The sequence below is a fragment of the Ambystoma mexicanum genome, chromosome 2p, assembly GCF_040938575.1.
Source record: "Ambystoma mexicanum isolate Mex_15411 chromosome 2p, UKY_AmexF1_1, whole genome shotgun sequence".
Lineage (NCBI taxonomy): Eukaryota > Metazoa > Chordata > Amphibia > Caudata > Ambystomatidae > Ambystoma > Ambystoma mexicanum.
In genome coordinates, this window is record NC_090923.1 from 1,232,776,302 (window position 1) to 1,232,791,859 (window position 15,558).

General features: G+C 43.6%; 1 protein-coding gene across 8 annotated transcripts in view; it reads left to right on the plus strand.

The window, feature by feature from the left end:
• Positions 1-15,558, plus strand: part of SLC29A4 (solute carrier family 29 member 4) — a 301,784-nt gene that overhangs the window by 122,526 nt on the left and 163,700 nt on the right. For 6 of the 8 annotated variants that reach the window (XM_069645524.1, XM_069645525.1, XM_069645526.1 and 3 more), the window contains one exon: positions 12,069-12,304. In XM_069645524.1, coding sequence (XP_069501625.1) covers positions 12,079-12,304 — 226 coding nt within the window. In that variant the 5' untranslated portion in view covers positions 12,069-12,078. The remainder of the gene's footprint in view (positions 1-12,068; positions 12,305-15,558) is intronic. The other 2 variants (XM_069645529.1, XM_069645530.1) reach the window with 1 other exon arrangement.

Sequence of the window (15,558 nt, forward strand, 5' to 3'; positions counted from 1 at the left end):
AAAAGAAAAGTAGATGCCAACAAATGCACTGCCCCCCTTGTAAATGGAACCCTGTGTCTTGTGTGCCACAGAGGTCCTGCGATGGAGCGATTCAAAATCGCACTAGAGGTTTTCTCCAATAGTTCAAAACAGATAAACATTAGGTTATTAATCTCAAATCTTGTGAATTACTTCTCAAGTATGACGTGAATGAATTGCATTTTGCAGAAAAAATAAGTGTTAAAATAAGTGCCTTTGTGTGCATTATTCACCCTAATTTGAACAAGAATGTTGGCCAAATCAATAATTATTTGTGGGTGCCATGATCCTGAATGTTTTATTATCTGCATGTCAGTGTGTTGTGCAGTTGGGTCACTGTCCAATGTGTGACTCTAGGAGTGTGAAGGATAATGTAACATTGCATTCACTAGGCAACTGCCTAGTGGGTTTATTTCCCATAAACCCTACAGGCCCTCCCCACCCTTCAGACCCCAACTAGATAACTGCCTCAAGACCTTCCGTGGTCAATTTCTAACCTTTATCTCTAAAGCATTTCCAAGCCATCGTGACCAAGATCCCTCTTCCTAACTCTTCATTGGAACTATGTCCGTCTGATTAAGGAACTCTGTTACACCATTGGCTGCGACTCTGGATCGCCTGCAACGCCTCCGTTCTATCAGGGCAAATTGCCATCTCTATCGCATAGGCTACTGTTTCGCCCTTCTCAAAAATGCTTTCATAAATCCCCTGACTCAGCAGACTTTAGGCCAATTTCTAACCGTCCTTTATAAAACAATTCCTAGTTCTGCTCCGAATGCGGCCTCAGAGCACTGCTAGGAGTGCACTCAGTGGCAAGGGAACTGGATCCGTTATAGGCAGACATTACACCCACTTTAATTAATTGATCACATTATCAATGAAGGATATATCTTCACCCATTGTATTGTGCAATTCGATCTGTTCACTGCATTCAAAGCCAGTGGGGTAACACAAAATGTGGGGCCCCCTGCAAGACCTGCTGTGGGCCCCCCCACTGCCACTGGACCCCCCCTGCTAGGCATGAGCAGCATGGGCACCCGTTATGTCAGTGTTCAAAGCATCCGATCACCAACGTTCTTATGACTTCTGGTGGGTGAACTTTCTGGTTTCGGAGCAAAAAGTGTGAAACGCGCACTGGAATCAACTTCTTCCCCTTCGGCAAAATCAGCATTATCGTTCTGCTGCCACTGAAATTTCGCCCTAGTTTTGTGCAGAGCATGGTGTTTCATAAAGCGAGGCGAGAAACTTCACAAAGGTTTTTTTTTTCCGACCCGTGCTAGATTCGTGTAGTGAAATGAGAAATATCATGCGGTCCTTTCCGAACCATGTTAGTTTCATGCAGCGTCACAAGAAACTTTGTGCAGTGTTTTTGAGTCGTGCTAGGTTTGCGCAGGAACCCAAGAAACTTTGTGCACGTCTCTTATTTTATGCATGCTAGTTTCGTGCAGGAAAACGTAAAAACTTTGCACGGTTTTTCATTTCGCGCAGTGTCACAAGAAACTTTGTTTGTTTTTTTGCAATGCGTGCTAAGTTCGCACAGCGACACGAGAAACTTTGCACAGCTCTTTCTGATCCATACAAGATTCACGCAGCAACAGAAGAAACTTCGCCCGGCTGTTTTCGATTCGTGCTAGGTTCACACAGCGGCACAAGAAACTTCACATGGCTCTATTTCATTCGTGCTTGGTTTGTGAAATGACATCGGAATCTTTCTGCAGCTCTTTTCGATATGTGGGCGTGGCGGATCGGGGGAGGTGGTTTGAAATCTGACCGATTTCGCTTTCGCAGCTGATGGAACAGAATGTAACAATTCCTCCCAGCCCTACTTAGAACCCTCTGCAACAGAAAGAAGCTGAAGAGACTGAAAGGCATGTCTTGTGTTACTTTGCTTGTAGAACACTATCTCTCCCATTTGTCCCCTGCTTTTGATATCCAAAGCGAGACAATCGACTTGTTGAGTTCAATGGTCTGGTTATTTTGTCAGACACAGTTCTCATTCATCAATATAGATGTTTTGTTTACTTCTATACCAATATCACACAACGTCTGCCTACAATTAGGATACTGTTATTCACACTTTGCCTCCAAATTATAAGCCACTACATGAATTCCAACCAGCCTAGGGTAATGCCCATCAAACCAAAGGTGGTTCCCTTTGTGAACCATTACAGTTCTGGCGCTAGGGCCCCAGGCTCACAGAACTGGCCCCAGGAGAAGTTTGTACATTTGCAATGGAGTTCCCTCCAGTCATGTGTACTCAACAATGAAAATAACTGTTTGGGTAAAAATGACGGTTGTTTAATTCATTTTATAGAAAATGAAGAATGATTTCAGTTATTAACATTAACATTCAAAGTTTCCACAAAATAACAGCAAAAAGGTTACAAAATACTGCTGCCTCACAAACGTACATTGTTGCTGTGAGGCAATGACAAGTGTTGTTGCTTATCTACAGTACATAAAACATTTCCATACAATTTAACGATATGCAGGGCCTCAATTCATTGTGAATGTAAGACTAATTGGTGACACACATCAAAAGGTGTCAACTCTGCTTCTCACTGCTGTTCTTGCTGAACATTCTTAAGGTAACCGCGTACTTCCTAAACAACCAGTATGCGTGTAGTTTTGGCATGATCACAGCCAGTGCTGTGGCTGGTGTGGGAAGCTCCATGGCGGCCTCGCCGCTCTAAATCTGTGAAACTGGGGAGATGTAGATTTTAGAGAGAAGGACAGGTGAAACATTTTATCCAGAAAGCATGAAGTAGCAATCCAGGTCCACAGGTGGCAGTAACATCTGCAACAGATGCATGATCTAAAAATGGCGGCAGCATCAAACACTGTTTGGCGGCTCTAAAAAACATAATGCTTGAGTGGATCAGTGACAAGGAAGACTACTTTGGACTGTCACTTTAACCAAAGAAATATAAAATACAGGATGGTTCTACCAAGAAGAATTAAACTGCTGCTGCAAAGCATTCAGCAACCATGTACAACTTAAATATAGCTCAGGGGCGTATCCAGTCAGTATATCTAAAACATTACAGAGTGGCACATTTCAGAGTGCACCATAATACCTAAAAATGCTGCCAACATTAATTAAATAAAGGGTAGTGGGGTAAAGGGGTTAAAATGGGTCGGGTTGGGGTTGGGTTGGCGTTATAAGGGTAAAAAAAACTGGGGAGTTGGGGGGGTATTTTGTCCGTGATGAAATTTACCACTGTAATTGTGGTCAGTAAAATCTCATGTAACCCTCAGGGGTACGGTTGGGAGTGTTGAAAGGGGGTATTGGTACTCATTGACACCCATGCACCAAGATTCTTTGGTGGACAAAATTAATGATCTTGGGGTGATTTGGATATGTGTTCTCTACACAGCACTTGTTAATGTGTGTACCTAAAAATGTGTATCGCCGCTATTAGATTTTATTAAGATTGATTCCTTTTTATCTGTTTATACAATAAAGTCTTTTATTTTTGTATTAGATTGCTACTGGGAAACTCCATTAGATCAGGACATCGTGACTATATGACTGACTAGCATTACAACCTTATTTTTTTATATTGTAGTATTCCTAATAACCAGGGCAGGTCTTTGAGTCAGGCAGCTCAGGCGGCTGCTTGATGTCAGTCAGCCTCTAGGGGGTGCCGCACCAGCAGTCCGCGGCCAGCAAGCCAGGCCAGGCACATTCATTTTTATAATGTTATGATACGAAACAAACGTTTATTCTAGCACTGCTAAAATACACGTTAGCACTGGCACTGCTGCAGGCTGTAGCCTCGGCCCACAGGCAGGGCAGGGCAATGGCAATTAGCAACATTTGTTGCTTTATTACTCCCCCCCCCGACCCCGGGTGGCACCGGCTCTGCTGGCACCAGCCAGGCCCATGAGGGGCGCACGCGCGGCTTGCCCTCCTCCAGGCTATGTGCGCAGCGCGCCCTGAGTAGGACTGATTGGGCGCTGGCTGGAGTTGTTGTGTCGGGCCCCCGCCATTACGGAAAGCGAGTGGGTGCGCAGCAGCAGGTAAGTGTGCAGGCATTTTACTTCAGGCGTGTTCGTTTTAAGAACCCAGGTTTAATTCTCGCACTGGAATACAGTGCAGTCGATGGGATGTAACATTATTTTATCAATGATTACCCAATATGGTAGGGGACACCATGTGTCCTATAAGCACGGACATGCCAGCATTTTCCTTTCTTGTCTGCTGTGAGAAGGATCGGGATAACAGCATTTGCCTGTGTTTATGGCTACATTTAGACTACAGCAATCTAATTGGCCGTCGCACTCTCAAGGTTCCAACGAATATGCTAATTTTGAGCACCACTGTAGAGGAAACTACAGATTATTTGATGGCGGGAGGGTGTGCGTAATAAGCCTGCATTTATCTGAAAATAGGCAGAAATAGTTGTTTTTTACCAGGTCAAGCTATTTGGATCAGCCGTTGATGAAATGACCACCCGCACTTACACAAGGACACGTATAAATGAAGGCTCTAACAATTCCTTTGATCTTGAAGTACAAAGGGCTGTGATGGGAGAAGGCCTTCGTCCTGAAGCTGAAAGCCCCTTTTGTGCCAGAGCCTGAGGTGCAGGGCAATAACACGGAAATGTGCACTAGGGGGGGAGAGAATACGGTGCAAATCAGTTTTTAAACCGTTTGCTGCTTCAAGATTCTGTTACAAAAATGTTTTTTCACTAGGGAAAAAAAGGAAGAAGGCCTCGTATCAGTAAAGTGCATAGGAAACAATTGGGAATCTATTTCTTCTGATTACAGGCAGCCCACCCGCAGTCTCTGCACCAAGCGGTTTATAGTCATAATGCCGAAAAAAAAATGTCGACAAACAAAAATGTCGAAAAAAAAATGTAGAAAACAATAATGTCGACATCCTATACATATAATGTAAAGTCATTTTTTAGAAAAAAAATGTCGACAAAAAAATGTCAATTAGAACTATCAACACCTCACCCCCCACCCTCTCACCCCTCATACTCAACACATTCTAATTATATATATATATATATTTTTTTTCAATAAATAAATAAACAAAAAGAGTATCATTTACTATGGGGGGTCCCCCCCAACCCCCCTCACCCAACACCCCCCTGCCACCCCCCCCCACACCCCTCCACCACCCTCTCACCCCTCATTCTCAACACATAGTAATTATATATTTATTTATTTATTCAATAATTAAATAAATAAATAGAGTATCATTTACTATGGGGGTGTCCCCCCCAACCCCCCTCACCCAACACCCCCTGCCACCCCCCCACACCCCCTCACCCCTCATACTCAACACATTTTAGTTATATATATATTTATTTATTTATTTATACAATAAATAGAAAATTTCGAAAAAATATTGAAAAAATGTCGACATTATTGTTTGTCGACATTATTTTTTTCGACATTTATTTTTCCAAATTTTGACTGTCGACATTTTTACTGTCGAAATTATGACTGACCACCGCACCAAGCATATCAGAAGCTGGTCCGTCATGTTGGATCCTCTCTGATATCTGCACATGTGATGTGCGGATGTTCGGACTTCGGAGCTCTGAGCTGAGCAGAACCACTTGCGTTTTTGAATACTGATATGGGTGTGATTGCTATTTGGGATATGCACTTTGCTTGAGAAAAATGTAAAATGTTTCTCCACTGTGGGGGCTGAGTTAAAGGGCACACGGAGCATATATTAGCAGTAAATCTTCCATCGTATTCCTTTGCCTATTTTAAGAGCTAGGTATATTTTTGTAGCTAATATGATGAGTTCCTGCCCCCCGCCCAGGTGTGGGGTGTGACTATGAGATGCTCCTGACACCACCCCTGGGCCCTGGATAACAGCGGGTGGCGTGGCAGCTCCTAGCTCTTTCTCATAGTCTCCTTTCTCGACACAGCTGCGGTCAGACAGGAGAAATTGTACAAGCAAACCACTTTCCTGCTACAAAGGAACAATTCTCCTGGGCAATGTGGCATGCATGCAAAATAGTCATGTTTAAGGAAATTTCCTTCGGAATTGGTTCCAAAACATATGCTTTTCTTTTTCTCCTGGCAATGTTCTTGTGTTAAAGTCTCACCGCTTCTGTGGCCTGGACTCTTCCCAGGGTACTTTGCTCACTAAACACATGCTGCAGTGTTAGGCAGGAACATCAAGGTGTACTCCAGGTGTCTCTTTGCAAATAATTAATTTAAAAATGGCACGGATGCAGTAAACGGCACAGTATGCTTGTGACTGCTTCTGTGTGTTTACCCAGATCCAGGTCAATTGTATGGCCTCGGGTTTAGTGCTGAAAAGGCAAAAGATATTCACTAGATGACAAATACAGGCGTCTTCACTCTTTCAATGCTTGTTTCCATAGTTGCAAAGCTGACGTCTTAAGCACGGTCTTCTTACCTTTTGATCTGTATTCACCACGTTTGTCTTTTTCGCCTAGAAAACTGCCCGCAGATGCACTATTTTTTGGTTGTCATTTTTAGGGGGTGGGGGCAAGCGGGGCACCAACGATGCTTTCTGCCTGGGGTGCAATCTGGTGTAAGGCCAGCTCTGCTAATAACCAGTAGGTAAGAAGGCCTAAATATTCCTCGATTTGCGGGGGTTTCCCTATATTTTTTATATATATATATATTAGGAACTTAAACATAGCAAAATCTTTAAAGAAAACCCAGAAAAAGAATTTAAAATAAAAGTAATGCATGGAGGTTTATTGAAATATTGGAACCACCGGTAGAGTGATGATCTCATAATTCCGCAAAGACACGTCAATCTCTGCAGGTGGTAGAAATGATTACCTCATCGAGAGGTTTCTTAAATTGAGCCCTAAAGTGTTTTAAGTATGTGTGCAAACTGAGAGACTGCAATGCCAGCAGGCACAGTTGTAATAGATGGAATGATAAACAGTAGCATCTTCCCACAGAAGCATACACACAAAACCATGGACTATGTTTAGCGGAGCAGAGCCCAGCATTATTCTAAGCAGTTGCAGCTCTGAGGAGCAAATATTCTCAAGTAGCGCGTGCAGGCCTGCCTCAGCCAGTTAGGAAGCTTGGAATATGGGCTCTATCCGCTAGTAAAATCCTGCATTCCACGCGTTCCTTTTTTTGCTGTGTCTTTGGCCCACATGCACATTTCTTAGTCCTCGACTATATGCCACTCTCAGATCATGCATGGCGATTCAAAACTGTGTCTCCATCTCATCGCTTTCTTCTCGTGCACTCAACATGGCCGCCCGCTTCCTTCATATTTGTCTAGCCTTTTGGCGAGCCTGAAGGCCATCTTGCAGGGCTATACCCTGCCTTAGATAGGAAGGTCCCCCCTGTGCCAGAGACATGGCCTAGCTGCGTGGGGTGAAAGCGCAGGTTAGGCTTCCCCTTAATCACTCTACTAGTGTTTGAGCACTTACTAGCAGGGCTGTAATGTGTGGTAGGCGACCTTTGCCCTCGGCTCGAGATCACTAACTTGGGTCCTGGTGATCTACATCACACGTCACAGCTCGCTGGTGACAGCTATAATTCGTCATTATCTTCTGGAAAATGGGCAAAACATTGTACGTATTTTCCACTGGAATTATTTAATTGTTTTTAAAATATCAATATGGATTATGGTCTTCTATCAGAAAATATATGTTATGGAAGCGAATTACACATTTTGTGTAATTGACATTTTGGTTGCATATTTTATGAATGGGATTAAAAGATTTCCAATAAGCTTAAATTGTATTTAGTAGTAGCAATCATAAATTAAATCCACTAGCTTTTAAGTAGTTCTGACCATTGTTTGAAAATATCACAGTTTGTTCCTCAAAGCAAACATTTCTAAAACAGGGATGCAGTTTACTGATCTCAGGAGACGGACAGTAAATTACAGGGCAATTTTCTCTTTCGTCCGAAGAGGAGTTTCCAAAGTCTGTGATGATATAATTAAATATTAAACAGAAGTCATGCTGCATATCGTGTCATGCGCAGATTTACTGATCTGTGCGTTTGGACGATTCCACTTAACCCGGTATTCAGGGTATGAGATCACAGGCTAACCCAGTCAAGTGGGGCCTCCCACAAGCTTTCCCTTGCTCACATACTGCTAGCTGTGGCCAAGCGGTTAAGGTCAATTTATAGGAGGGGGTGGGGCCCGCAAAAGTATAGCGTCTGACAATATTGCTTAGGATAATGAGAAGGCAACGCTGACATGTGCTAATATGATACTCATTGTGTACATGTTGCAAAAAAAGGGTAAGTGGAGTACAGAGATGATACGCAATGAACATGGCACCCCAACTCAAAGGGCGTTGAGTACACCGTGGAGGACATCCATAGACTCTGGCAGTCCTAGGGTGTTTCTCATCACTCTTCTTCAACAGGCCAGGGCAGAGACCAATACAAGCACGGCTTCCAGAGATCCTCATCTTCCGGAAGATTCACTCTAGTTCTGTACAGTGCCACTATTTAAAAACCACAGATCCTAGTGGCCACCAATGCTCGTAGCTACAATGTGTCGGCCTCTTCTTGGAGACTCCGAACAGGGACAGGTGCAAGGATTCTGGAAAGCAAAGGTTCCTTTGAACTTCTGACTTATAGATGCATTTGCACCGTGCAGGGCCTCGGTCTCATCGAGTTGAAGGTGTGTGATCGCAAACATTGGTATAGCTTCACCATCAGACGCAATCTTTTGAAGGACGCAGGCACGTAGTGCTTCTTGACTGTTCCTCTTTGGGTAGCTTCTTCTTCAGACTTTGTCCCGAGTATTGACAAAGTAGGGGTGCAGACCCTTCGGTCATAAAGGGAACATGAGAGGAGTAACGACTCAATTGCAGGATTGTATCCATTCAGGCATTTTCTGGCCACCCAATCAGTGGGTACCGTTATCTTAAAAGTTTCCTAGCCATCTCCCTTGACTTTCGCACATGCATCGGTTTGAATTCCATTCCAGACACTAATATGGCTTTCACCACCGCTGTGGGGGTGGACATGGCCTTTAATGGCTAGCCAGCTCGAGCCCAGGTAGGCCCAAGCGAAGTGAGGGGCTAAGTGAGGGCTGTGGCCCACTAAAGGCCATGTTCGCCCCTCACAACGGGGGTTAAAGCTATTTGCACATTTTCTTTGTTCCCTTCAGGAGATTGGCGTCGCTTGCGCAGCCAATCTCTCGAGGGAAAAAACGAATGGAAAAAACATGGCCATCGCCACAGGGAAAAGGGACTAAGGGCCTCATCACGAGTCTGGCGGTATCCCTGCGGTAATACCGCCAGCATATCACCAGCACAAACATCGGCGCTATTACCCGGATAACAAGTAACGGTTGAGCAGTTGTTGCCCATTCCCAATGGGTGTTTCGTGGTGCTATTAGTGCTGGCACAATTTGAGCCGTGCTAATAGCGCCCAAAACGGGTGGTAAGCCAGATTTTTACCTCCAGCAAAAAGCTGGGAGTTAAAACGCCATAGTTACCACCCAACTCATGATAGGGACAGCCCTTAAATGCGGTAGTAACAGCATTACCACCACATTTAAGGGCTACCGCCCAACTCGTGATGATGCCCCAAGTCCCTTTTACATTTCTATGGTGGCCGGGAAATGGTAGGAGTGCCAGACCGGAGCATGAAGCTCTGCTTCAGCAGGTAAGTGGGCAGGGAGGGAGGAGGTGGGGAAGAATTGTTTTGGGAGGTTGGGGGCTGGAGCGAGGGGAGGCAACAGGGCGAGGTTCCCTGTTGCCTACCTACATTAATAAAAATGGTGCCACCCTGCAAGGGCATTCAAGCGCTGGAAACAGCAGTTGGAGAATGTGTATTCTCTCCCACTGTTCCAGCCACCCGATTGGCTAATGGCACTTCCCCGGTCGCAAATAGAGTATACAACCACCATCATTGGTTCTGGCAAATGAAGCCCTCAAGCTCCAAGGCCGCCAGAGACCATGATCATACATGAGAGCATCCACCGATGTCCCACTTGCTCTTGCAGGACACAATTAGGCGGTAGGACTCAGTGCAGGTTTACATAGGGGGTTCGCAGTAGGGAGATCCCTGTGGTACAGCAGACTAAACAGAACGAGAATCATAAAAAAAGCAAAGCTCCTACCAACAAGTGGAGCCCACAGAAAACATTTCATGCCAAACGGGTTTCACCTCTCTGGGCCCCGCGCTTTCCACATTGATGGGTTTGTCTAAAGTTGCATGTTTCTTTGGAATGGGTTGCCAGGCCTCTCCCGCTGCAATTACTCCACCAACAGGAACTTCAGTGAACTACCTCAATCGAATTAGGCTTGACATGTATGAGTCGTATTGTATTTCCCACCTTGTGGTGTCAAGCTTCAGAATAACCCTTAACACTTTATTCCTTTTGACAACAGGTTTTCTCAAGTTAATATCATTCATTAATAATAATAATAATAATAATACTTGAAATGGAAAGGCCTTTTCAACAGGATTTTTTTCATTCTAAAATAACATGCGCAAAATCCAGTTATAAGCCTTCCCTCGCAATGTGTTATCTGATGCAGGTTTTCATTTTTTATTTTTACTAGATGGCAATTAGTGCTGTCTGATAATATATTTGCATATTACACACAGATATGTGTTATTTGGCCAGGGAAACAGGCTGGCAGAAAAATGAAAATAAACCATGTCTGTGTTTCCTCTTTCAGTACTGTTTGACAATGAGCAAGTGTTCACACTATGCCTCATACATTTGGCTTCAATGTTCGAAAAAGATGCAAAGGATTGCAATCATCTATTGATTCTGTCTATTGCACTTTCTTAATATCAGATAGTTACCCCAACACCTGGCCTGTCACTAATACACTAGACATGGTGTGCAATAGTCCTCAAGTTGGTTACTGAGAATAAAAAAAAAAAAAATATATATATATATATATATATATATATATATATATATATATATATATATATATATATATTCTACCACAGTCACAGTGATAAGCCTGTCTATCATTCCCATTGCAATACTAGAACTTATGTTGACGATCATTTATGTGCAAATAGTGGTGATGCATGTTAACATTTGGACTAGTCTTTCTATAGCTTTCATCATTTTGGGTATCTGTAGTAGTAAACAAAAGCCCACCATCGAAGAATGGCAGTCTGAACGGGGTGGCGCTTGGCATCCTTTGAGAAGTTCCACTTTAAAAAACAAAACTCATGCGTACCTGCGATTAGACATGGGTTACATTTCGGGCACTTGTGATGGCATATCTGCATAATTCATTTTTCCGTTGAGTGAAAATTGATGGAATTACTTACCTGATTTTGTCATTTTATGTATTCCTCTCTTTCCTAATGCAGTTCCCTTATAACCAATACATGAACTATGATTTCGTTTTGTAATGTGATGCCCCGCATTCAGTACGTATGTACGCCCCCTGTCCTGCTATCGTGCCTGGCCATAAGTGCTTCACTGATAAACCACCATATCACACTACTACGCCTACTCTCTCATATACACCATCATCCAACTAGAACACAGCTGTGCTACGACACATTTGGCCTAGCTGTTCTCATACTAACATGACCCCACGAACATGTCATCATCCTAATAAAACACAGCTAGCTGAGCACATTCCGGCTAGCTTAAGCGTCCCTTCAGGCCTAACGCACCCAGATCTCAGTCTGAGTGTCCACCCTCCAGACTGAACACATCCAACTGATTCCTCAGCACCACACCTACCGCTAAGAAGCAGCTATCTTGCAACAACCACACCAGCTGCACACATATCCGGTGCGCCCACGCACCATATGACACTCTCTCTCTCTACTTGAACTACGGTTCCTGAGGGTGTTCAACCTACCAGCGCTTTGAGGTCATACCATTGATACATAAGGTGCTATATAAATGCCAAGTAACATAACATAACATACATCTTCTATTTGTGTTTATAAAAATGATGCATAAATACATAAAGTGTTAGTTACGTGGATTTGAAAACAACAATGGGTGGTGGCAATGCCTTAGGAAGGGTGACAGAGCATGTGTGGAAATGACATGATGTGATCCACATAACTCTGGAAGGAGATGAGGTTGACGGCTCTTCGCCCTCTTTCCGCCCTAGGTCTGCAGCGATGGGCTCGGTGAGAGGGGATCGTTACAAGGAGTTCAGTCCGGCAGTTACTCCAGAGGGCAACGTGGTGATGAGCTTCAGCTTCGACAGCTACCAGCTGGAAGAGGAGGAGCTCCAGGCTAAATGCAGCCAGACAAAGGGCGTGCTTACCTTCATGGAGCCAGGTGAGAGCTTGGCATCAGACTCCCACAAGAAGGCACCTGCCTCAGGGGACCGCCCAGAAACCCGTAAGTGAAGACCCCGCAAATGGTCAAAATTCTGTAACCAACACTGCATGCGGTCGATGAATGTATGCATGCAGCAATAGTGTACAATGCATCTATAATCCCAAGTACAACATTAAACACACATGGGGCTGGTTTACTAAGCTCAACAAATAGCTTAAGCAAGACTAAATTTACTAACCTCCAAAAAATAATGTAAGTAGAACATAGGTTTATTGGTGTACGTTTTACTTACACTATTGTTTTATCTTAGTACATCAGCCCCATATAAATATATGTATTGGGCTGATGTACTAAACTCAAAGAAATAGTGTAAGTAAAACTAAATGTAAAAAGCAAAAAAAGGGTAAGTAAAACTTACATCAATCAGTGACATAGGTTCTACTTACAGTATTTTATTGAGCTTAGTAAATGAGCCCCATTTAATTAGTTAATAGAACATAACATCCTTCTACTCCTCTTCATATGATATCACAATTGGTCCATCAGATTGTAATCTTCTAGTTTTAATGTCAGCAAACCCACGAGAGAGACCGCTGTATCCCCCAGAAGCCCATCTTCCACTCTGGAGTAATGCCCTCTGTACTTTAGCTCACAGGCAGCTGCACTTTACAAGGACAAAAGAGAACTTTTCTAAAGACTACAACACTTTCCTAACTCTTAGCACAAATCGACAGTTCCAACGGACAAAGTCCATTATCAGTTTTGCATTATTTAAAATATATTAATCATATGAGTTTTATGCATGTATGAAGCCCTTGAACTACCGTTTCATGTTTAATATGCTCAAAACCCCTCAGTGGCTTATAATTTCCACAGAATGTAATGTTAGTGCTTTAAACATGCATTCATACTTCATAACTGAAAGTAGTACTACATACTAGATACCAGCTTCTCTGCACACCTGATGTAGCCCCCGCGACATGAGGTGAGGCTTTGCCAGTCTGCATACACACACCTGCTTTGTCTCCTATGCTTGTCTGCACACCTGATGTAGCCTGCCACACTATGAGGTGAAGCTTTGTCCATCTGCATACACACACCTGCTTTGTCTCTTATGCTTGTCTGCACACCTGATGTAGCCCACCGCACTATGAGGTGAGGCTTTGCCAGTCTGCATACACACACCTGCTTTGTCTCTTATGCTTGCCTGCACACCTGATGTAGCCTGCCACACTATGAGGTGAAGCTTTGTCCATCTGCATACACACACCTGCTTTGTCTCTTATGCTTGTCTGCACACCTGATGTAGCCTGCCACACTATGAGGTGAAGCTTTGTCCATCTGCATACACACACCTGCTTTGTCTCTTATGCTTGTCTGCACACCTGATGTAGCCCACCGCACTATGAGGTGAGGCTTTGCCAGTCTGCATACACACACCTGCTTTGTCTCTTATGCTTGCCTGCACACCTGATGTAGCCTGCCACACTATGAGGTGAAGCTTTGTCCATCTGCATACACACACCTGCTTTGTCTCTTATGCTTGTCTACACACCTGATGTAGCCCCCGCGACATGAGGTGAGGCTTTGCCAGTCTGCATACACACACCTGCTTTGTCTCTTATGCTTGTCTGCACCCCTGATGTAGCACCCCCCCCCGCAACATGAAGTGAGGCTTTGCCAATCTGCACACACACACCAGCTTTGTCTCTTATGCTTGTCTGCACCCCTGAGGTAGCCCCCCCCCGCAACATGAGGTCAGGCTTTGCCAATCTGCATACACATACCAATGTTGTCTGTAACCCATGTGTGTGCTATGCATGCTCCTGCACTTGACAAACTGTACCATGCACTTTCTGTAAGTAGCGCCTACATGTCTCAGGGATTTGTGCACTGAAATAAATGCCAAAAGAAATACATTATAAAAGAAAAGAATAGAAATCTTGTACCCGCCATAACTTTATTACCTCTTACCATCATTTCATTAAAGATGTAATTTCTTCTAAAAATAGATTTTTCCTTTATTAAAGCAAATAGAAGAACAATAATTTAGAAGAGATAGGTAATAGCGGGTTGCGAACGGCTTAAAGATACAGTGAATGTGCGCTAACAGGATATGTCCATTGAAAGGTCTGGTACTTGTTGGCTGGCAACAGGAAATGGCTTGCAAAGAATGCAGCTGCATTAGTTAAAGTTGAGAGAGCATCATGGTCTCCACCCTCTTTAATGGTTTCCTGAACACACATGATCCAATCTGATATCGTGCCTGAGTCACCAGAATACATTGGTATAACATCAAAATGCTGCTGAACTTTTGACCACATCCATGGAACATTGCCCGATTCGGCCATCCTGAACTTGTGGAAAATGAAAGTATGCATGTAAAATTTGGTGAAGTACATGAAAGGGTTAATAATCTGCATTCAATCAAAAGTGCTCAAAATGGACTATTGGTAAATTATGCTTCCATAAACTGAAAAACAACACATAACAAGGGAAAATATCTCAAAATTGTCCAGTTTGAGTTTCAAAATGTTGGTATTTGCTTGAAGCTTATGGGCAACCAATGCATACAAAGCATTCAAGAAAATCCTATGAGTCATTTCTGCGATCATCACTTTCCCAAAATGTATGACTATTTCAGGTATTCACCGAAGGACCCTTCCATTTTGATGAATACAAATGCACCCCTCCGGAAAGGAACCAGAGAACACATGCATATAACCATTAATACATTCTACCTGCACGTAAAGGACCCAGAAAGATACAAACTCAGGCAAACATTCATATTCCTAAATGAACACCTTTTCACTGTGCCCATGAAAGGAATCTTACTAGCCCCTGACAGGGCAAGATTTCATTGGTTCTTTCTGCTTGGACATGCTGTGTTCGGGTCACAAGTATCAAGTTCGAAGTCCAAATCTTGTAAGGGTAGTCCAAAGTTGGGTTCACATTAAGAAAACACATGTAAGGAGCATACAATGTTCACAGATTGGAAAACTGTTCCTAGCGTGTGCACACTACACACATGGGGGCTGCTTTCCAAATGTGTGCACTCGAGAAAAGGAGGGAATGCCCGTGAGCATCTCAGATTTGCATCTGAAACCTTCGGAAAGCCTAAAGGTGGAGAACATCTCGAGCTCTCACATCCACCAAGCATAATCCGAGTCACCTTTCCCAGTACTGCCTTAATAGCAGGCAGCAGAGTGGGCAGCGCGCGTCCTGGGCCAGGCTTTCGGGGCGATTCCTCCCAAAGTCGCTCTAGCTCAGCCTTTTATAGAACATTCATGGGAATTTCAATTTGACCTTTGATC